General features: G+C 42.7%; 1 protein-coding gene across 21 annotated transcripts in view; it reads left to right on the top strand.

Moving 5' to 3' along the window:
- The window catches only part of COMMD1 (copper metabolism domain containing 1), a 960,866-nt gene that overhangs the window by 726,269 nt on the left and 210,182 nt on the right, over positions 1-24,415 (top strand). For 6 of the 21 annotated variants that reach the window (XM_050753531.1, XM_050753527.1, XM_050753528.1 and 3 more), the window contains exon 2: positions 10,157-10,341. The exons of 1 other annotated variant lie outside the window; for it this stretch is intronic. In XM_050753531.1, coding sequence (XP_050609488.1) covers positions 10,162-10,341 — 180 coding nt within the window. In that variant the 5' untranslated portion in view covers positions 10,157-10,161. Of the gene's footprint in view, positions 1-10,135; positions 10,342-24,415 lie in introns of all 21 variants that reach the window. 14 more of the 21 variants (XM_050753535.1, XM_050753537.1, XM_050753534.1 and 11 more) reach the window with 4 other exon arrangements.

Genomic DNA, 24,415 nt, shown 5'->3' with positions numbered 1-24,415 from the left:
CGCCCGGCGTGTTTGTTCCTTTAAATACATAAACACCAGTGCAAAATTACATGGATAACAAAGACTCAGGTAAACATGACATCATCAAAAGAAACTGCTATGGATTGAATATCCTTGTCCACTCCAAAATTCATGTATTGGAAACTTAATATCCAATGCAACAGTGTTGGGAAGTGGGGCCTCTTCCAGTTCCTTTGCCACACTACCACCACAGAAGGATCTTTTAAGAACTCAAATCTGGCTGGTTGGGGTGGTTCATGCCTGTAATCCCAGCACTTTGGGAGGCTGAGGCAGGAGAATAGCTTGAGCCCAGGAATTTGAGATCAGCCTGGGCAACACGGTGAAATCTTGTCTCAAAAAAAAAAAAAAAAAAAAAATCTGGGCACAGTGATGTGCACCTGTAGTCCTAGCTACTCGACAGGCTGAGGCAGGAGGATCCTTTTGAGCCTAGAAGTTTGAGGTTGCAGTGAGATAGGCTCATACCACCGCACCGGGTGGCAGAGTGAGACCCTATCTCAGAAAAAAACAAAACCCCAAATCTGATCTTGTTATTACTCCTCTGCTTACAACTCTTCAGGGACTCCTGAAGTAGTTGAGAACACACCACTCCAAATAAGCTACTCTGGCTCTTATTGATTATTTTGAGTTAAAAGCACCTAAAAAACAGCAGATGCATAAAGGGCACTCTGACTTACCTTTTTCTTCCTGAAAGCAGAAGCAGAAGATAAAACTCACATGTGAAAGGTGCTCTTTTTTCTTTTCTTCTTTTTTTTCTTAGACAGTCTCGCTCTGTCGCCCAGGTTGGAGTGCAGTGGCACCATCTTGATCTCGGCTCACTGCAACCTCTGCCTCCCAGGTTCAAGTGATTCTCCTGCTTCAGCCTCCCAAGTAGCAGGGATTACAGGTGCCCCCCACCACACCTGGCTAATGTTTGTGTTTTTAGTAGAGGTGGGGTTTCAACCATACTGGCCAGGCTGGTCTCGAACTCCTGACCTCAAGCAATCCAGCCTCCTCAGCCTCCCAAAGTGCTGGGATTACAGGCATGAGCCATTGTGCCCAGCTAGAAGGTATTCTTAACACCAGAAATGGGGAATCAAGGCCATAAAAAATCTGTATTAAAAAACCTTGTTAAACTAATTCTTATCTTCCTAGTCACTTCTCCATGATTAACCACCCTAGACCAAGTCCATATTTTCACAGTTTACTACTCTTTGTCCCACTTAGCGTATAATCATATGGCTCAAAGTGCTTCTTTGGGTCATTTCCTTATGAAGGCTCCTGTGTCATGTAAAACTTATATTAAATAAATTTGTATGCTTTTCTCTTGTTAAGTTGTGTTTTGTTACAGAGCCCCAGCCAAGAACCCTGAGATGGGAAGGGGAAAGATTTTTCCTTCTCTACACTTCCCAATGATTAAGTATAAAAATTACTTGGGAGGCTGAGGTGGGTGAATCACCCGAGGTCAGGAGTTCGACACCAGCCTGGCCAACATGATAAAACCCCGTCTACTAAAAATACAAAAATTAGCTGGGTGTGGTGGTGCATGCCTATAATCCCAGCTACTCGGGAGGCTGAGGCAGGAGAATCACTTGAACCTGGGAGGCAGAGGTTGCAGTGAGCCGAGATTGTGCCACTGCACTCCAGCCTGGGCAACAAGAGCAAAACTCTGTCTAAAAAAAAAAAAAAAAAAAAAAAAAAAAAATTGTCCATTACATGTAAACTCTTCATCTCTGTGACCTAGGCCCTGTCTATTTTTTCAGATTTATTACCCTAGGGTCCTGGTTCCATTCTTGCTATACTATTTACAGAGGACTCAACACCTCACTCTGTTTCATGCCTCCGTATATAGGGATGAGTTATTTCACCTGCAGCATATTCTGATATTCTCCATTAAGCCTCTCCTGACCTACTGCAGCTGAATTAATGGAATCTTCTTCCACCAAACCTGGTAGCTATTTTTAGGTACTAAGTAATAACAATTCTTAGTCCATTGTATTTTAATAATTTATTTACATGTAATTTTCCCTTACCAGAATGTAAGACTTTAAGGCAGAGACAGTCAAATATTTCTGTATCTCCTGGAGCCAAGCAGAATGGATTGCAAAAGCTCTCAACTAATACCTGTTGGCCAGGGCATGGTGACTTACACCTGTAATCACAGCAGTTTGGGAGGCCAAGGTGGAAGGATCACTTGAACTCAGGAGGTGGAGAACAGACCGGGCAACATGGTGGGACCCTGTCTCTAAAAAAATTTTAAAAATCAGCTAGACGGGCTGGCACACATCTGTAGTCCCATCTATGTAGGAGGCTGAGGCAGAAGGATAGCTTGAGCCAGGGAGGTTGAGTTTGCAGTAAGCTGGGATCACGCCACTGTACTGCAGCCTGGATGACAGAGTGAGACCCTGTCTCAAAAAGATAAAATCTGTTGAGTGACCAGTTGAGTGAAGAGTGAATGTTAATAACAGCATAATTGGAGAAAGTAGAATGGAGACAGAGTGCAGGTAGAGCTCATTGTAAAACTTTGGTGCCCTTGCGTTTGCACACATTTCAGTTCACATTTTATATAATATTTTAATGTTTTCAGAGGTGGAAAACCTCATTAAAAACACCTATTACTTGCCTGGGACCAGTTGCTTAATGGAACTTAGAATGGAAACCTATTTGGCCACAATGGAAAGGAAACCTGTTTACAAGGAAGGCTTAGTTAGGTATTTATAATTTCCCTTTGCATCAAGGCTTGAGGGTCTTTTTCTTACCGTTTCCTTGCCTTAGACAATTCTTTTAATAGGCCTATGCCCAGCTTTGTTATCTACAAAATAGGTTGTTTTGAGAGTTAATAAAATAAAGCTTTGTACTTGGATCCTTTTGCTTGAAAGGCATTCTAAAAATGCAGCTGCTACCAAGTTTCAACAGTTACATCGGCAATAGCAGCCCCTGGTGGCACAGGAATTAATTTATTTTATTGCTCACTGATATTTTGGAACATGCTGTAGGCTCAGGCAGGCAGTAATATGTGGCAGAATATGCTATCCCAAAATATATCACTTTGGCATAAAGATTATTTTGAGCTAAAGGCACATTTAAAAAAAAAAATGGGTGCAAGAAGGGACTCTGATTCTTCCCCTTTTCTTCCTTAAAGGAGTAGATAAAAGCCCCATATAGAAGATGTCCTCTCGTTACCAGAAGGAAGGCAACATTCTTATTGTCAAGAATGGGAAGTTGAGACTGAGAAAATTCTGTACAAACAGACCTTGTTAAAATACTTTTTATCTTCTTTAGCCTCCCCACATAGTTTGGTTACTTTTCTGCCATTGCCTGTCTTTATTCATCCTAATATAAAAGCATTTAAGTTTTCCCACTTTTGTGGGTCTTCATTTACTTATGAGGGCTCCTATGTCATACATTATATTAAATAATGTAAACTTAATATTAAATAAATCTGTATGTATTTCTCTTGTTAACCTGTCTTAATGTAAGTTTAATTCTCGAGTCCAGCCAAAAAACCCTAAGAGGGCAGAGGTAAAATTTTGCCTCTTCTACACATACATTTGAGTAGGAGTTAAATAATGATAGCAATGTTTTTTTTTGTTGTTGTTGTTTTGTTTGTTTGTTTTTTTGAGACAGAGTCTTGCTCTGTCGCCCAGGCTGGAGTGTAGTGGCATGATCCCAGCTCACTGCAACCTCAACCTCCCTGGCTCAAGCTATCCTGCCTCAGCCTCCTGCATAGATGGGACTATAGCTGTGTGCCACCCCACCCAGCTAATTTTTGTATTTTTAGTAGAGATAGGGTTTTACCATGTTGGCTAGGCTGGTCTTGAACTTCTGACCTCAAGTGATCCGCCCACCTTGGTTTCCCAATGTGCTGGGATCACAGGTGTGAGCCACTGCGCCCAGCCTGTATTTTTACTTGCTTCTAAAAGAGTAATGTATTTCTCGTGAAGGTTAAGTAGAGCTGGGGATACTCAGGAGTTCTAAGCCATGTTAAAAGAAAAACCAAACTCTGTAAAATATTTTAGACATTTATTCAGGGCCAATGTGACTGACCACAGCCTGGGAAAAACACAAACCCAAGAAACTTTGAGTAAGTGGTCCTGAGGTGGTCAGATGACAATTTTATGCATTTCAGGGAGGCAGGAGTTACAGGCAAAGATGTAAGTCAACACATGGAAGGTGTCCAGTCCAAGAAGCCAGGATATGCTGAAGTGGGACTTACAGGTTACAGGTGGATTCAGAGATTCTTTAATTTGCAATTGGTTAAAGTTGTAAGGCTCTGTCTAAAACTTGGAGTCAGAAGAAAGAAATGTTGAAGATAAGGATGCTACGTCAGAGTTAGCCACAATATTTTGTGTCAAAATGACCTATTCAGCAAGACTGATGGCCTGTAGGCATGATTTAACCCTTGCCTTGCATGGCCTTAGGTCTTTCTATAATTTGGTATCTTATTGCCACAGAGTCTTATGATCCCTATTTTAACATTAATGCCAGTCAGTTGTTGTGTCTAAACTCTGAAAGGGAGGAGGTAGAAGGATGAATGTCCGATCTCTTCCTGTTATGGGTAGAAATACAATTTTTCAGGTTTCTCTGGGGTCCCCTTGGCCAAGAGGAGGTCTGTTCACTCAGTGGGAGGCTTAGGATTTTATTTTTAGTGTACAGTCAGGACCCATGGAAAACTAGGGGGCTTATAGAAAGACTTCTGAGGGATAAAGTAACCCATAGATACTGTAGGCTACATTTGGTGTGTGTTTATATTTTGGGGAGAAAGTGTCTGAGGCTTTTATCAGATTCTGAAAGCATCTAGTGATATCAAAAAGTTTAAGATTCATATTCAGTGGACATGAAAATAAAAATTTTAAAACACTTTTATTTTTATATTTATTTTTGAGACAGAGTCTCACTCTGTCACCCAGGTTGGAGTGCAGTGGCGTGATCTCGGCTCACTGCAACCTCCACCTCCTGGATTCAAGCGATTCTCCTGTCTCAGTCTCCTGAGTAGCTGGGTTTACAGGCACACACCACCACACCCAGCTAATTTTTGTATCTTTAGTAGAGACAGGGTTTCACCATGTTGGCCAGGCTGGTCTTGAACTCCTGACCTCAGGTGATCCGCCTGCCTCGGCCTCTCAAAATGCTGGGATTACAGGTGTGAGCCACTGCGCCTGACCAAAACACATTTTTTTTTTTTTTTTTTTTAAAGCAATGGCTTTTATCTGTAATGTAGAATACACGTCCTTTAAAGCTTTCATTGAAAGATTTTTATTGCTGGGGACGGTGGTTCATGCCTGTAATCCCAGCACTTTGGGATGCCGAGGTGGGTGGATCACCTGAGGCCAGGAGTTCAAGACCAGCCTAGACAAGATGATGAAACCTTATCTCTACTAAAAATACAAAAATTAGCTGGGCAATGTGGTGCGCACATGTAATCCCAGTTACTGAGGAGGCTGACACATGAGCATTGCTTGAACCCAGGAAGTGGAAGTTGCAGTGAGCAGAGATCTCGCCATTTTACTCCAGTCTGGGCAACAGAGTGACACCCTGTCTCCCCACAAAAAAGAATTTTGTTTTAGAACCTACTACTTATTTAATTTTTTCATTAAATAACTTTTTATTACAACAGTATTACATGTCCACTGTAGATATTTAGAAAAATCAGGTAAGCAGAAAGCCATCTTCAGTTACTAAGAGATATACACTATATGTTGGTGAATAAACTTCCAGACTTTTTCTACATAGGTTGATAGATTTTACTATATTTTATTTTATTTTATTGAGACGGAATCTCACTCTGTCACCAGGCTGGAGTGCAGTGGCACGATCTTGGCTCACTGCAACCTCTGCCTCCTGGGTTCAAGCAATTCTCCTGCCTCAGTCTCCTGAGTAGCTGGAACTACAGGTGCACACCACCACGCCCAGCTAATTTTTTTATTTTTAGTAGAGATGAAGTGTCATCATGTTGGCCAGGATGGTCTTGATCTCTTGACCTTGTGAGCCACTGTACCCGGCCTAGATTTGGCTATATAAACTTGGGGAAAATATTTGCATGTAGGTAACAAGCATTAATATTTCTATGCACAAAGAGCTCTTAGAAATCACTGAAGTGGGCTGGGCGCGGTGGCTCAAGCTTGTAATCCCAGCACTTTGGGAGGCCGAGACGGGCGGATCACGAGGTCAGGAGATCGAGACCATCCTGGCTAACACGGTGAAACCCTGTCTCTACTAAAAAATATGAAAAAACTAGCCGGGCGAGGTGGCGGGCGCCTGTAGTCCCAGCTACTCGGGAGGCTGAGGCAGGAGAATGGCGTAAACCCGAGAGGCGGAGCTTGCAGTGAGCCGAGATCCGGCCACTGCACTCCAGCTTGGGCGACAGAGCCAGACTCTGTCTCAAAAAAAAAAAAAAAAAAAAAAAAAAGAAATCACTGAAGTGGCTAGGCGTGGTGGCTCACACCTGTAATCCCAGCACTTTGGGAGGCCGAGGCGGGTGGATCACGAGGTCGGGAGTTTGAGACCAGCCTGGCCAAGATGGTGAAACCCCGTCTCTACTAAAAATACAAAAATTAGCCGGGCATGGTGGTGCATGCCTGTAGTCCCAGCTACTTGGGAGGCCGAGGCAGGAGAGTCACTTGAACCTGGGAGGCGGAGGTTGTGGTGAGCCGAGATCGTGCCATTGCACTCTAGCCTGGACAACAAGAGTGAAACTCCACCTTCAAAAAAAAAAAAAAAATCACTGAAGTGAGAGAAACCCCTATAGAAAATGGACAAGGAAATAGGAAGAAATACAAGCAGCCAATAAATATAGTAAAAAAGTATTTACTCTCAAAATTTAAGAAATGCAAATTAAAAGTGAGATAATATTTTTCATGTATCATATGGCAAAGGTTATAAAGAATAATATAGCTGGGTGCAGTGCTGTGTGCTCATAGTCCCAGCTACTTAGCCTAAGATCGGAGGATAACTTGGGCCTGGGAGGTCAAGACTACAGTGAGCCAAGATTGTGCCACTGCACTTCAGCCAGGGCAACAGAGTGAGACCCTGTCTCAAAAATTAAATTAGATTAAATTTAAAAATATAATATCAGTCAGTGTTAGTAAGGTTTCATAGAAATAAATAGGTGCAGCCTTTCTGGTGGGTAATTTGTAAATTATGTTTTTAATAGTGCTGTTTCTGCTTGCCACTCTTTCATTTAATGCTTTTTCTTTTCTACCAGCCATTCTCTGCAACTTCTGTAAGTACATGTAAAACAACCTATAGTTTGTCTCTAAGTTTGGTTTACTTGGAGCCATGGAAGCAACTCTGAATTTGCCTTTTATAAAATTATTTTAGGAAAAGAAATATATTTTTTTCTATTATAAAAAATGCCTCTGGCCGGGCACAGTGGCTCACACCTGTAATCCCAGCACTTTGGGAGGCTGAGGTGGGCAGATCACCTGAGGTCAGGAGTTTGAGACCAGCCTGGCCAACATGGTGAAACCCCTTCTCTACAAAAGATACAAAAATTAGCTGGGCGTGCTGGCGCATGCCTGTAATCCCAGCTACTCGAGAGGCTGAGGCAGGAGAATCACTTGAACTTGGGAGGTGGAGGTTGCAGTGAGCTGAGATTGCATCACTGCACTCCAGCCTGGGCAACAGAGTAAGACTTTGTCTCAAAAAAAAAAAAAAAGAGATGGCTCTTTACTGGATAAACATTAATTAAAACAGTCTAGATGAGTAAATTCTCAACAGTGTGGCACTGCCTTGAAAAGGGCATTTCAGTTGACACTTTTTTTTTTTTTTGAGACGAAGTTTTGCTCTTGTCCCCCAGGCTGGAGGGCAGTGGCACCATCTCAGCTCACTGCAACCTCCGCTTCCTGGGTTCAAGCAATTCTCCTGCCTCAGCCTCCCAAGTAGCTGGGACTACAGGCATATGCTACCATGCCCGGCTAATTTTTGTATTTTCAGTAGAGATGGAGCTTCACCATGTTGGCCAGGCTGGTATTGATCGCCTGACCTCAGGTGATCCACCTGCCTCAGCCTCCCAAAATGTTGGGGTTACAGGCGTGAGCCACTGTGCCCAACCTCAGTTGTCACTTTGAAGGAAGGGTAGGAATGGAATAGGTGGGAGAGAGGTCAGAAATATGACATCTTCCCATGCAGGGTATATTCATAAAGGTGAAAAACCTGTTTGTTATTATCTAAGCCTAAAATCAAACTCCATTTTATATATAAACACAATGTATTATTATTATTGTTATTATTTTATTTTTATTTTTTTGAGCCTGTCACCCAGGCTGGAGTGCAGTGGCATGATCTCGGCTCACTGCAAGCTCCGCCTCCGGGATTCATGCCATTCTCCTGCCTCAGTCTCCAGAGTAGCTGGGACTACAGGCGACCGCCACTGGGCCTGGCTATTTTTTTTGTATTTTTAGTAGAGACGGGGTTTCACGGTGTTAGCCAGGGTGGTCTCGATCTCCTGACCTCGTGATCTGCTCGCCTCGGCCTTCCAAAGTGCTGGGATTACAGGCTTGAGCCACCGAGCCCGGCAACACAATGCATTTTTAGTTTAGCATTAATATATACAGAATATTCCAGCTTTGCAATGACTGTAGAGTGAGAGTGTTTTTTGTTGTAAACTTTACCAACTGTTGTTCACATTTCAGAACATCATGTTACCAGAAGCAACTGCCCTCCCTCTGGAGTCACCAATACCACACACCTGTATCAATTTGCATTTGTAGAAGTCACAGGTGGTTCTACATAAAGATGTAAAGATGCAGACATCTGGCTACTTTATATGTCTTTTAGTCAACTAGTATAGGTGTACCCAAACATTTACACATATTACATTATAGATTACTTTCCTTTTAGTTTTTTTTTTTTTTTTTTTTTTTTTTTTTTGAGACGGAGTCTCGCTCTGTCGCCCAGGCTGGAGTGCAGTGGCGCGATCTCGGCTCACTGCAAGCTCCGCCTCCCGGGTTCATGCCATTCTCCTGCCTCAGCCTCCTAAGTAGCTGGGACTACAGGCGCCCGCCACCGTGCCCGGCTAATTTTTTGTATTTTTAGTAGAGACGGGGTTTCACCGTGGTCTCGATTTCCTGACCTTGTGATCCGCCCGCCTCGGCCTCCCAAAGTGCTGGGATTACAGGCGTGAGCCACCGCGCCCGGCCCTTTTAGTTTTATGATAAATTACAATTAGGTCATTAAATTGATTTTTAAATTGAGATATTCACATACTGTGAAACTAATCTCTTAAAGTGTACAATTCAGTGGGTTTTAGTATATTCACAAGGTTGTGCTTCCACTTCCAGAATGTTTTCATCATGCCCCAAAGAAACTCTGTACCTATAAACAGTCACTACCCATTTGCTCCCTCTTCCAGATTCTGGCAGCTATTACAGTACTTTCAGTCTCCGTGGATTTGTCTATTCTGAACATTTCATATGAATGAGATGTCCAATATTTGGCCTTTTATGTCTGACTTCTACTTACCCTGTTTTTAAGTCTCATTCATATTGTAGCATATATCAGTACTTTATTCAATTTTATGGCTGAATAATATATTGATTTTTTGAAATTATATGGGTGGGAGGTTGTATTAGCTATGCATTTAATATCAGGATAGTAAATGAGGTGTTAACAAAATACTTGTTATATAAAAGAACATTGGATCAGAACCACTGATCTAGTTGGAAAGACAAGTGTATATAAAAAGGCAGTTAACAACCCAAACAAAACATTATGTAATGAGGAGATAGTTAAATTTTCTGGAACAAAGGATGACAGGTAAGGATTAGGCAGAGATTAAATCTGAGTGATCGATCCTATTCAGCTAATGGGTTGGCAAGGCCTGGAATGAGATACAGCCATCTAAAAATTAAAACTGCCAACCTTGTAGGCTGCTACCCCATCTCCAATAATCTCTGCGAGCAATCTTTCTTTCCAGTAGGCTCTGCAGTGATGAAGGGGATCAGGGGAAGCAAAGTGACTCTCCTAGAACCAAACGGATATTTCCGTGGAGGTATCCTAAGGGGATGGGTTTTGCAGAGAAAAGCTGTAAGCTGCCAACTCTGACCCCTGGGGAAGCCTTGCCTCCAGCTTCCCCGTGGTGCTTTTGCACAGGCTATTTAGGCACATCTCGGCCGCCGTGGCGGGGCACGGCTCAGCTGTTGCGGGGCGGGGCTTTCGTAGAGCATGGCGGCGGGCGAGCTTGAGGGCGGCAAGCCCCTGAACGGGCTGCTGAATGCGCTAGCCCAGGACACTTTCCACGGGCACCCCGGCATTACAGAGGAGCTGCTACGGAGCCAGCTGTATCCAGAGGTGCCACCCGAGGAGTTCCGCCCCTTTTTGGCAAAGATGAGGGGGATTCTTAAGGTACTGCTCTTTTCTATAGTCTCCGGCTTGGAGCGGAGCCCCTTGGCCGCTGGCTTCAGCCTCGCCCCCTCTCTTCCCCCCGTCCCCACAAGCTGAAAGGCTTTTCCTTCTCAGATCTCTACTCCATGGGCTCCACATTGGGCTCCTTCTGATTTGCTCGTCCCTTCGCCCCTTCTCACTTTTCTAAGGGTGACCTTTTTATGCTGAAGTTCCCAGTCCCCCGGTAGGACTGACTGACACCCACGGGGGCTTTTCCTTCAAGACATCTCTTCTGTGTGTCTTGGTAACAGTCGCGTTTCCTCAGCAGATCTGTGGGATCTGGATTTTTTAAAATTAAGAGTTTTAGGTCGCTAGCTTTCCCCGGTTGTGGAAGTTGGGAGCGTTAAAATGAGTGTCTGCTGGATAAGGGGTGGCTTAGCCCGAGTGGCATCTGTCAAGCAGTCCACTGCATGGTTAAGAGAGCATAATTACCAGCTTGAAGTCAAAGTATAGACTAGACCATCCAATAGAAATATGTGAGCCAAAAAGGTGAAATTAATTTTAATAATATATCTTATTTAATCCAGAATATCCAAAGTATTATCACTTTACATGTAATCAATATACAGAATATTGACAAGATTTTCTGTTACTTTTTTCACTAAGTCTTCGAAATCCAGTATTTTACACTTAAAGCTCATATCTCGGACTAGCCACATTTCAAGTGCTCAGTAGTCACATATGGCTAATAACCATCATATTGGACAACTCTAGTTTTTTTTTATTTTTTTACTATTTATTATTTATTTATTTTTTTGAGACAGGCTAGAGTGCAGTGGTGCAATCTCGAGATTGGTGCAATCTCGGCTCACTGCAACCTCTGCTTCCCGGTTTCAAGCGATTCTCCTGCCTCAGCCTCCGGAGTAGCTGGGACTACAGGCTCCCGCCACCATGCCCAGCTAATTTTTGTATGTTTAGTAGAGACGAGGTTTCACCATACTGGCCAGGCTGGTCTTGAACTCCTGACCTTGTGATCCGCCTGCCTCAGCCTCCCAAAGTGCTGGGATTATAGGCGTGAGCCATGGCACCCAGCCTTGGACAACTCTATTTAGACCGAGAACTAGTTATAGGAATGAATCTAGTGTCAATGTATTCTAGAGACAGACTATAAAAAGAATTACTGACTTTTGTAGGTCTCCTATGTGTTAGGAACTGTGCTGAGATGTTTTACATGTTGTTTCATTTGTTTTTTGGAAAAAACCTTATATAGTGGACACCCATTGTAAAGGTTTAAGAAACAGGCCCAGGGAATCTAAACAGACTAAAATTACATTTTGATTAAAGTCAATGTTGAAATTTAATCCACTATCCTTTTGAATTTGCTGTTTTTTTGAAACTGTTTATTCTTTAAAAAGGCGCTTCTGTATTTTTTAAAACTGATTTTGCCTACAGGATTTGAATCCAGAAAAAAAAGCAAATGAAACGTAAGGAGTAATATCTCAGGTGTGATTCTAGACTTTCTAAGTAATCTTAGTTGATATCAATCATAAATCACTAGTGAATGCTTCCTATTTCCTTTCTTTTTTTAGAGAGTCTTGCTTTGTCGCCAGGCTGGAGTGCAGTGGCCCGATCTCGGCTCACTGAAATCTCTGCCTCCCGGGTTCAAGCCATTCTCCTGCCTCAGCCTCCCGAGTAGCTGGGGTTACAGGCATCCGCCACTACACCCAGCTAATTTTTGTATTTTCAGTAGAGACTGGGTTTCACCATGTTGGCCAGGATGGGTTTGATCTCCTGACCTTGGCCTCCCAGAGTGCTAGGATTACAGGTGTGAGACACCCCGCCCGGCTGAATGCTTCCTATTTCTATCAAATTTTACTCTTTGAGCAGTCCGAGAGAGTTTCCTAGAAAATTTGACATCTGGGTTTTTGAGGTGTTTGATCTCTTATGGGGATGAGGCCTATATCTCTTCTTCTGCAGGCTAAGAGAGAACAGCACATGTGTAGGTAATGCCTTAGAATCTCCAAACATTGGGGGGTACTTCTCCTCTCTAGGTGGACCACATTTTGATTCATTTGTTTTGTTAGGAGATAAAACAGCAGGATACCCAGAGAAGAATTTGCCTGAAAACTCTTTCTCTTATTTATTTTTATTTTGAGATGGATTGCTTTTGTTGCCCAGGCTGGAGTGCAGTGGTGTGATCTCCGCTCACTACAAACTCCGCCTCCCAAGTTCAGGTGATTCTCCTGCCTCAGCCTTCTGTGTAGCTGGGATTACAGGTGTCCACCACCATGCCTGGCTAATTTTTTTATTTTTAGTAGAGACAGGGTTTCACCACGTTGGCCAGGCTAGTCTTGAACTCCTGACCTCAGGTGATCCACCTGCCTCGGCCTCCCAAAGTGTTGGGATTACAGGAGTGAGCCACTGCATCCGACTTTACTTTATTTTAAATACATTGCTGAATAATATCCAGGATACTTGAAGTTTTTGAGTGGTTCCGTGTTGTGGAGCTGGCATGGTTCTCTTGGTGTTGGGAGTATGCAACAGAAGATTTGCAGGTGCCTCACAGCACAACCTCTGCACAGCCGATTAGTCTGAGGAATGAAGGGATATGCCTTTGATTGTTTTACTTAGGGCTGAAACCCTGGGCTCAGGATGACATTCAGTTCCAATCTTTATTTAACTCTTTTTTTTTTTTTTTTTTTGAGACGGAGTCTTGCTCTGTTGCCAGGCTGGAGTGCAGTGGCACAATCTCGGCTCACTACATCCTCCACCTCGTGGGTTTAAGTGATTCTCCTGCCTCAGCCTCCCGAGTAGCTGGGACTACAGGGATGCACCACCGCGTCCAGCTAATTTTTGTAATATTTGTAGAGATGGGGTTTCAACACGTTGGCCAGGATGGTTTTGATCTCTTGACCTCGTGAGCTGCCTGCCTCGGCCTCCCAAAGTGCTGGGATTACAGGCGTGAGCCACCGTGTCTAGCCTTTATTTAACTTAAAAGCAACACTGAGGGTTAAATTTCTTTAATTATTATTATTTTTTTTGAGATGAGTCTCGCTCTGTTGCCCAGGCCGGAGTGCAGTGGCATGATCTCGGCTCACTGCAACCTCCGCCCCCTGGGTTCAAGCAGTTCTGTACCTCAGCCTCCCAGGTGGCTGGGATTACAGGCGCCTGCCACCATGCATGGCTAATTTTTTTGTTTTTAAGTAGAGATGGGGTTTCACCATCTTGGCCAGGCTGGTCTTGAACTCCTGACCTCGTGATCCACCCGCCTCCACCTCCCAAAGTGCTGGGATTACAGGCATGAGCCACTGAGCCCAGCCAAATTTCTCTAATTGTTATGGAAACATAAAAAACAAACATGATTTTTATTTATTTTTATTTTTATTTTATTATTAATTTTTGATATGGAGTTTCGCTCTTGTTGCCCAGGCTGGAGTGTAAGTAATGGCGTGATCTCGGCTGTCCGCAACCTCCACCTCCCAGTTTCAAGCGATTCTCTTGCCTCAGCCTCCTGAGTAGCTGGGATTACAAGCATGCACCACCACGCCTGGCTAATTTTGTGTTTTTAGTAGAGATGGGGTTTCTCCATGTTGGTCAGGCTGGTCCTGAACTCCGGACCTCAGATGCTCTGCCCACCTCGGCCTCCCAAAGTGCTGGGATCACAGGCGTGAGCCACCGTGCCTGGCACAAACATAATTTTTACACTGAAAGGTTTTGCAGATAGAACCTCTATCTGCAGTAAGAGGGAACATACACAAATAAGCATGATGCAAGGATGTGATTGTATTTGTAAATAAAATTGTGAGTAAGCACCTGAAGATAGATTAAGAGATCTCAGTTCTTTCTGGCAGGCTTCTTGGAGATGCCATTTTTGCTTCTTCTGAAGAGAGTATAGCATATTTTAGACTGAGATGAAGGGTAGCATATACAGCATTCTGAGTTAAGAACAGCATGGGTGGGGCAGGAAAAGAGCGGGTTCAGGAAATGGTGAATAGTCCAGTTTGATCACAATATGAAGGTAACCAATGTGGAGTCTTGGTGGAGGAGGCAAGAAAAAAATGAAACAACCTTCTATTCTTATAATCTTTCTAACTTTTATTCCTGCTCTTAAGCAGGATGTACATTTTTAAATGACAACAGAGTTCATACTTTCAATTATCTATGTAATATGGTCTGTGAAGAAAGTGAAAATGAAGGGTAACAACAGGGTAGAAGCAAAGGAAGGAAGGACGGGAGAAATAACTCTCAGCAGTGGATACAGTGGACACACGTGTTAACAGCCTCCTTATTGCCAACTGCCTGGCAATATATTTCACAGGCCATGTTTCAGGTTCAGGTGCTCCCTGAGCTGTAGCGCTTCTCTCTGACTTTCATGTTGTGTGCCAAGGTGTTATGTAGTGATTCCTGGCATTTGTACTGGTTCTGTTTTCTGTTTAGAATGGAACCCTCCTATCCTTGACTGGGACATTGACTCTCTCTAGCCTTACCTGTTAATCACAAAAGGACAGACCTTTCATCTGCTTGTAGATACGTGAAGCTGGCCATTCACTTGCTGTAATTTTTATTTTTGGTAGACCCTAAGGAGCAATGAAGTCAATTAATTGGGAATGGTGTGTTTATTTAGGGAGATGACATCCTATATATAAATACTCTTGTTTTGCTAAACACTGCCTTTTTTTTTTTTTTTTTTTTTTGAGATGGAGTCTCGCTCTGTCTCCCAGGCTGGAGTGCAGTGGCACGATCTCAGCTCACTGCAACCTCCACCTCCTGGGTTGAAGCAATTCTGCCTCAACCTCCTGAGTAGCTGGGATTACAGACACCTGCCACCACACCCAGCTAATTTTTATATTTTAGTAGAGACGGGGTTTCACCACATTGGCCAGGCTGGTCCCGAACTCCTGACTTGAAGCAATCCACCCTCCTCGACCTCCCATAGTGTTAGGATTACAAGCGTGAGCCACCGTGTCCAGCCCAACACTGCTATTTTAATCTGCTTTTTTTACTCACATTATAATTCAACTTCTTATAGATATGAGTTTGCATGATGTTTATTGTTATTGCTGTTAAGCTTGTGGATATGCTCAATTCCAGTAAATCCCAGTTTACTGAAAGAGCATAATCTAACTATGAAGATCCATCACCTTTTGTATACCTTAGTCTGTATTCACTACTGCCCTCTGGTGATGATTTTGTATTTCTTCATTGGAACTTTAAACAACTTTTAGGCTGGGCGCTGTGGCTCATGCCTGTCATCCCAGCACTTTGGGAGGCCGGGGCGGGCGGATCACCTGAGGTCGGGAGTTCAAGACCAGCCTGACCAACATGGACAAACCCCGTCTCTACTAAAAATACAAGATTAGCCAGACGTGGTGGCGCATGCCTGCCATCCCAGCTACTTGGGAGGCTGAAACAGGAGAATCGCTTGAACCTGGGAGGTGGAGGTTGCGGTGAGCCAAGATCACACCATTGTACTCCAGCCTGGGCAACAAGAGTGAAACTCCATCTCAGAAAAAAAAACTTTAATGAAAATTCTCATTTCGTGTTGTCTGTTACTAATTTGTATACTCTAGTACTCAGTTATATCAATCAAATGTTAATTTATCCAGGTCGGGCTCAGTGGCTCATGCCTGTAATCCCAGCACTTTGGGAGGCCGAGGTGGGCGGATCACCTGAGGTCAGGAGTTTGAGACCATCCTGGCCAACATGGCAGAAACCCGTCTCTATTAAAAATACAAAAGATTGTCTGGGTGTAGCGGCAGGTGCCTATAATCCCAGCTACTTATGAGGCTGAGGCAGGAGAATGGCTTGAACTTGTGAGGTAGAGGTTACAGTGAGCCGAGATGGCACCATTGCACTTCAGCCTGGGCAATGAGCAAAACTCTGTTATTTATTTATTTAGAGACAGGGTCTCACTCTGTCGCCCAGGCTGGAGCGCAGTGGTGCAATCATAACTCACTGTAGCTTTGAACTCCTGACCACAAGTGATCCTCCTGCCTCAGTCTCCCAAAGTGCTGAGATTACAGGCATGAACCAGCCTGCCTAGATCCTATTTTAGAAGTCTAGAAATACTTGCAACAGCGTATAGTGGCCTTCCTGTTCCACTCCTGCCCTCTACAATTTGTCCTCTGCATAGATACCAGTGATCCTTTAAAAAAATGCGTTATACCTCCTTACTCTCCTGCTTTCAACCATTTCATGTTCCTGGCTTCACATCAAACTTAGAATAAAATTCAATCCTTTTGCCCTAGGCCGCGAGTCCTTACATGATCTTACCCTTACTCACTTCTCTGATGTCATTTTCTCATTTCCAGCACTCTAATCTTGTCCTTATTTAAACATGTGAAATGTTTTTCCTGTAGATATTTGTATGGCTTGTTCATTTGTTTAATTCATTCCTTACCTGAACGTCATTTCTTATGAGTTCTTCCCTGACTTATATTATAAAGACCCTCATCCTTCCTTCCTCTTTCTTTTTACCTGGCTTTACTTTTTCTTCATACTTAGTATTACATGAAATTATATTATGTATTTATCAGCTTATTTATTTGTTAACTATTCTTCTAGAATGTAAGTATTAAGAGGGCAGGACTTTATTATTATTATTGTTTCTTCTTTATTCCTTATACCTAATACTGTGTCTGGCATGTGGTAGGCACTTAGTAAAAGTTTGTAGAATAAGAGAATGAATTGAGAGTGTTTAAATGTGGAGATTGCTATTAAGAAGATTGGCATAGAGAGAAAACATATAACACTTAGTATAAGAGGAAAGCTAGGAAATGTAGTACTTTAAACCAGGGGTCAGCAAACTGTGTCCTGTGGGACTAATCTGGCATGTTGCCTGTCTTTAGAAATACAGTTTTATTGTAGGCTAGGTGTGGTGGCTCACGCCTGTAATCCCAGCACTTTGGGGAGACCAAGGTGGGCAGATCATGAGATCAAGAGATGGAGACCATCCTGGCCAACATGGTAAAATTCCATCTGTACTAAAGATACAAAAATTAGCTGAGTGTGGTGGCATGCGCTTGTTGTCCCAGCTACTCAGGAGGCTGAGGCAGGAGAATCGCCTGAACCTGAGAGGCGGAGGTTGCAGTGAGCCGAGATCACGCCACTGCACTCCAGCCTGGCGACAGAGCGAGACTCCATCTTAAAAAAAAAAAAAAAAAAGTTTTATTGTAACATGATTACATGCTGATTTATTTACATCTTGTCTGTAGTAGCTTTAGCCACTCTAATAACAGAGTTGAATGGCTGTGATAGAGGTCATGTGACCTTCAAAGCCAAAAATATTTACCATTTGAATGTTTACAGAAAAAGTTTGCTGACCTGCGAGGTGGCACAGGCCTGTAGTAGCAGCTACTCCAGAGGCTGGGGTAACAAGATTGCTTGAGCCCAGGAACTCAAGGCTATAGGGCATGCATGGTCACGCTTGTGCATAGCCACTGCACTCTAGTCTAGACGACAGAGGGAGACTCCATCTCTAAAAATTTTAAAGCAAAAAAGTGGCCATGCTCAGTGGCTCATGCCTGTAATCCCAGCACTTTGGGAGACCAAGGTGGGAGGATTGTGAGGCCAGGAGTTCGAGACCAGCCTGGCCAAGATAATAAAACCCCATCTCTACTAAAAATACAAAAATTAGCTGAGCATAGTGGCACCCGCCAGTAGTCCCAGCTACTTGGGAGGCTGAGGCAGGAGAATCGCTTGAACCTGAGAGGCGGAGGTTGTGGTGAGCCAAGGTCGCGCTAGTGCACTCCAGCCTGGGCAACAGAGTGAGACTCCATCTCAAAAAAAAAGAGAAAAGTGGCCAGGTGTGGTGACTCATGCCTGTAATCCCAGCACTTTGGGAGGCCGAGGTGGGCGGATCATGAGGTCAGGAGATTGAGACCATCCTGGCTAACGTGGTGAAACCCCGTCTCTACTAAAAATACAAAAAAATCAGCCGGGCATGGTGGCAGGTGCCTGTAGTCCCAGCTACTCGGGAGGCTGAGGCAGGAGAATGGCGTGAACCCGGGAGGCGGAGCTTGCAGTGAGCTGAGGTCACGCCACTGCACTCTACCCTGGGCAACAGAGCAAGACTCCATCTCCAAAAAAAAAAAAAAAAAGTATGGTGTGCTAACCTCTGCTCCAAACATCTGTTCTCAAACTCATAATGTTTATTAATATTTGGAAACAATATATATAAATTATGTTTTGAAATTGGTTACTTGATAAATATCTAAAAACTGGAAATGGGCACTGTTTGCTGTTTGGTCCCTTTGAGGAATTTCACTAGGTTGTTCTTTAGACTTGTGAGATCTGTAGTAAATTAAAAATGACCTCCAGCCTGGCCAACATGTGAAACCTTGTCTCTACTAAAAATACAAAAATTAACCAGGCATGGCAGCGTGTGCCTGTAGTCCCAGCTACTCGGGAGGCTGAGGCAGGAGAATTGCTTGAACCCCGGAGGCGAAGGTTGGGGTGAGCCAAGATCGCGCCACTGCACCCCAGCCTGGGCAACAGAGCGAGGCTCCGTCTCAACACAAACAAAAAATAGTAATAAGATATTAATGATAATAAGAAAAGATTATAAGAAATAATTGTGGTTGGGCGAGGTGGCTCATGCCTGTATCACAGCACTTTGTTTTTGTTTTCTGGGGGTTTTTTTGTTTTTGTTTTTTGAGACAGAGTCTCGCTCTGTTGCCCAGGCTAGAGTGTGGTGGGGCAAACTGGCTCACTGCAGCCTCTGCATCCTGGGTTCAAGCGATTTTCGTGTCTCAGCCACCCAAGTGGCTGGGATTACAGGTGTGCACCACCACGCCTGGCTAATTTTTGTGTTTTTTGTTGAGACGGGATTTTACCATGTTGGTTAGGCTGGTCTCAAACTCCTGGCCTCAAGTGATCCACCCGACTGGGCCTCATGTTTGGGATTACAGGCGTGAGCCACTCACTGTACCTGGCCGAATTCTTTTCTTTTCTTTTCTTTCTTTCTTTTTTTTTTTTTTTTGAGATGGAGTTTCGCTCTTGTTCCCCAGGCTGGAGTGCAGTGGTATGATCTAGGCTCACTGCAACCTCTGTCCCCCAGGTTTGAGCAAGTCTCCTACTTCACCCTCCCAAGTAGTTGGGATTCCAGGTGCGTGCCACCATGCCTGGCTAATTTTTGTATTTTTAGTAGAGAAGGGGTTTCATCATGTTGGTCAGGTTGGTCTCCAACTCCTGAGCTCAAGTGAACTGCCTGCCTTGGCCCCTCTAAGTGCTAGGTTTACATGTGTGAGCCACTACGCCCAGCCCGGATTATTTTATCTCTTTTTTTTCTATTCTCTTTCTTGCACTCTGATTTTTCAAATGTTAGACCTCCTAGACAGATTATTCTAATTTTCTCTTTCTACCTCATTTTTCATGTGTTTTTTTTCCCACTTTTTGATTGACTTCCTTAACTTTATCTTCTAGCCTTCAAACAAATTTAAAAATTGGTTAAAGGTTCTTGAGAGACATAGTCTCAGTCTGCCACCCAGGCTGGAGTGCAGTGGCATGATCATGCCTCACTTGTAGCCTTGACCTCTTGGGCTCAAGCAATCCTCCCACCTCAGCCTTTTGAGTAGCCTTTTGAGTAGCTCACCACCATGCCTGGCTAATTTTTTTATTTTTATCTTTTTTTAGAGACAGGATCTCCCTGTATTGTCCAGGGTGGTCTCAAATTCCTGGGCTCAAGGAACCTTCCCTCTTTAGCCTCCCAAATGCTGGGATTACAGGTATGAGCCACCACACTTGGCCTTTTGTAGCCTTTATTTAACTTATTTATTTTATTTAGTTTTTTGATTATTACAAATAAAATAGAGATGGGGTCTTATGTTGTTCAGGCTGCTTTTCAACTCCTGGGCTCAAGTGATCCTCCTGCCTCAGCCTCCTAAAGTGCTGGGATTACGGGCATGAGCCACTGTGCCCAGCCTATTTTTTTATTTATTTGAGACAAGGTCTCACTCTGTTGCCCAGGCTGGAGTGCAGTGATGTGCACATGGCTTACTGCAGCCTTGACCTCTCGGGCTCCAGTGATCCTTCCACCTGAACCTCCTGAGTAGCTGGGTCTACAGGTGTGTGGCACCACACCTGGCTAATTTTTTTGTATTTCTTTGTAGAGACGGGGTTTCATCATGTTGCCCAGGACGGTCTCAAACTTCTGGACCTAAGTGATCTTCCTGCCTTGGCATCCCAAAGTGCTGGGATTACAAGCCTGAGCCAGCACACCTGGCCTCTTTTGGCCTTTTAATTGAGTTTTTCATTTGATGATTTAAATTTCCAAGAGTTATCTTCTCACAAGAACAATATACTACTATGTTTAGCCAGCATTCTCTTCTTTATTTCAAACACAAGATGGAGTATACTGTATATAACTTTCTGCATTTTGCTTTTTAAATTTTATTTATTGATTAAAGATAAGGTTAAGCTCTGTTGACCAGGCTGGAGTGCAGTGGTGTGATCATAGCTCACTATAGCCTTGACTTCTGGGGCCCAAGCGATCTTCCTACCTCAGCCCCCTGAGTAGCTAGGACTACAGGCACGTGCCACCATGCCTGGCTAATTTAAAAAATTTTTATTTTAGCAACAGGGTCTCCCTGTGTTGTCCAGGCTGGTTTTGAACTCCTGGGCTCAAGTGATCTATCCACCTTGACCTCCCAAAGTGCTAGGATTACAGGCATAAGCCAACATGTCTGGCCTGTATTTAGCTTTTTAAAAATTTAATCGTCTCAACTGTGATTTTTAAATGCACTATTAGGAATGTAGTATTAGGAATTTAGTCCATTTGTACCCAGCACTCGAAGCTCTTTTTAGAGGCTTTTGAGAAACATTGTATTGCTAAGACATTTTGGGGTGTGATGTAAATTGTGAAGAAGTTAAATGCCTACAGAGGAATATGCCTCTTTATATTTTAAATATTCCAGTAGTTTGATGTTTTGCATATGTAGTGTGTATTATTTTGAAAGCAAAATTTGATCCTACTTGCTAAATACCTGGAAAATTTTTTATGGAAAGCATTTGCAGTAAAACAGAAGCTTAGAAGTGCATTTGGGGCCGGGCACAAAGGCTCACTCCTGTAATCCTGGCACTCTGGGAGACTGAGGTGGGTGGATCACTTGAGGTCAGGAGTTTGAGACCAGCCTGGCCAACATGATGAAACCGCGTATCTACTAAAAATACAAAAAAATTAGCTGGGCACGGTAGCATGCGCCTGTAATCCCAGTTACTGGGGAGGCTGAGGCAGGAGAATCGCTTGAACCCGGAAGGCAGAGTTGAGATTGTGCCACTGTACTCCAGTCTGGGAGACAGAGCCAGACTCCAGCTCAAAAAAAAAAAAAAAAAAAAAGAGTGCATTTGGTATCAAGTTTACAAAATGACTGAAGTTCACTATGCGTTAGTGATGAGTTTTTTAAAAATCAAAGAATGGCATTATTAATGAATGGTATTAATATTATCATGTATAACCTTTTCGATAGAGTGAATTTAAGGAGAAACTTCGCTTATACATTTTGGATAGCATATGTTAATACAAAGTTAACTTGAGTATAAAATAATGGATGTAAAATATATAGTCATAAAATGTTTATATTAGGAAATAGAAGAGACTGGTAACTTTTGACTTCTTAGGTCATACTTTTAGGTTTCTTTTGTATTCTGTCTACATCCTTACCTATAAGCAGTAATTCTGTTTTTCTACTGTAGGTGGCAGTGGAATATCAGCTTGCCAATGTACTGATAAAATATGCTAGAAGCAACATCATGTTGAAATGTTCTTTCTCTGGAATGTTTCTAGTTCAGAAAATGCTCAAAAGTTGGCTACTCAACAATAAAAATTTCTTATCCAAAAAGATGTCTAAATATTTGACTTGATTTTTTAAATTTAGAAATACCATTTTCTGGAAAATTTAAAGTTCTATAAATATATTCCTTTTAATTTTCTAGTTTTTAAGCAACTAAGTTTTGCTAATTTCACTGAACATTTTTGAGACTTTAGATGGCAGTACATGAGACATATTCTTCATTCTCTGAAGAATAGACAAATGACTGATGTTACTTTTTTATATCACTGGACATCACATGATAAAGCAGCAATTGCAGATTACCCAGCTGGGATTTGTAGAGTATTTTAATAGACGCAGGTGACCTGTAATGAGGCCAAATGTCCTGTAAATCTTTTTTCTCTTTTCTTAGTTTAGGGCAAAACCCATTTAATTAATCTATTTTTGGTTTTCCTTTTCTCAAAGCAACTATTCTGGGCCTGGAACCTTGACTTGGTTGGGTTAAAGGAGTGGCTGAGTAAGGAGATTTTAAAGGAAATGTTTGTCTTTGATTTACCTATTAAATGCATACTAAACCCCTAATATGCTGAACCTTGCTCTATACACAAGGTAAATGTCATTGTCCCTATCTTATATATGATAAATGCCAAGAGAAAGGTATAAATGATGCAGTCTGGTGGAGTGGATCCTTAAACTGCAGAAACATGAAAAAAAAATCAGGATTTTTTTTCGTCTTAATAAAACACCCACATTTTTAGCTCTATCTTAATTTAGAATATAGTTTTTATAAATTTGGACTTCTATTATGCTTCATCTTTGACAAACATTTATGTTTCAAGTAAATGTTTAAAACAATAATTTTAGAAATTTGGAGATGGTTTCTGTTACCTGTGCTTTATTTGTAAGATTAATCTTTTTTTTTTGAGATGGAGTTTGCTCTTGTTACCCAGGCTGGAGTGCAATGGCTCGATCTCGGCTCACTGCAACCTCTGCCTCTCGGGTTCAAGCGATTCTCCTGCCTCAGCCTCCAGTGTCGCTGGGATTACAGGCATGCGCCACCATGCCCAGCTAATTTTGGATTTTTAGTAGAGACAGGGTTTCTCCATGTTGGTCAGGCTGGTCTTGAACTCCCAGCCTCAGGTGATCTGCCTGCCTTGGCCTTCCAAAGTGCTGGGATTATAGGCGGTAGCCACTGTGCCTAGCCTGGGCTGCTTTTTCTTGTTTCACTTTTTTTTTTTTGAGGCAGGGTCTTGTTCAGTCTCCTGGCCTGGAGTGTGGTGGTGCCATCGCAGATCACTACAGCCTCTGCTGCCTGGGCTCAAGTGATCCTCCCACCTCAGCCTCTCAAATAGCTGAGACTCCAGACATGCACTACCACACCTAGCTAATTTTTGTATTTTTTTTTTTTTTTTGGTAGAGCTGGGGTTTTGCCATGTCGACCAGGCTTCATTGCTTTTTTTTTTTTTTTTCCATTGAGTAGAGAACCAATTTTTATCTATTCACAGACAGATTAATTTTACAAGTTTTATATTGTTTAATTTGGCTCTGCTTTGTCCATACAAATAGATTGTGATGTAGGAACTGGTGCCCTGAGTTTTGCTTCTTTTAAATGCCTTTATAACGGAGAATTGTTTTGTTTTAAAGCTGCATAGCACATAATTAAATAAATTGGAATATTTTCCTCCCTAAGTTGTATACCTCTACTATCATTTGTCTCATCTTTTACAGCTTCTCCAATAGTTCTTTAAAGGTCTAGTACAGACTGGGTGCAATGACTCATGCCTATAATCCCAGCACTTTGGGAGGCTGATGTGGGAGGATTGCTTGAGCCCAGGAGTTCAAGACCAGCCTGGGCAACATAGGGAGACCCTGTCTCTACAAAAAATAAAAAATTAGCCAGGCATACTAGCCCACATCTGTGGTCCCAGCTACTGAAGAGGCAGGAGGCCAAGGATCACTTGAGCCCCAGAGGTCGAGGATGTGCAGGAGGGTCACTGGAAAAAGATCTAATACAGCTAGTGCAATATTTTTCTGTCTTTTCTTTTTTTCTTTATTATTATGTCATTTAAATTTCCACAGGCTCAGGAATTATTCTCCTGTTGTAGACCTATGAATTTCAGCTGGTAGTAGGGCTATGGTTATAAGAGATGACCTCTAAGCAATTCTGATTCTTGAGCAATAATTTTTTTTTACACAAAAATGTTAATTTGTGCAATGAAGTTGGATACTATGCTAATCAAGTACTCTTTCCCAAGAGAAGGCTCCATGGACCATCAACAGTACTGCAGAGAAGGTTCTAAAAATAAAGAGGGAAAGAAAGAACATAC

This window comes from Macaca thibetana, chromosome 13 (genome assembly GCF_024542745.1).
Source record: "Macaca thibetana thibetana isolate TM-01 chromosome 13, ASM2454274v1, whole genome shotgun sequence".
NCBI classification, from domain to species: Eukaryota; Metazoa; Chordata; class Mammalia; order Primates; family Cercopithecidae; genus Macaca; species Macaca thibetana.
This window is presented reverse-complemented; position numbering and strand designations above follow the sequence as displayed.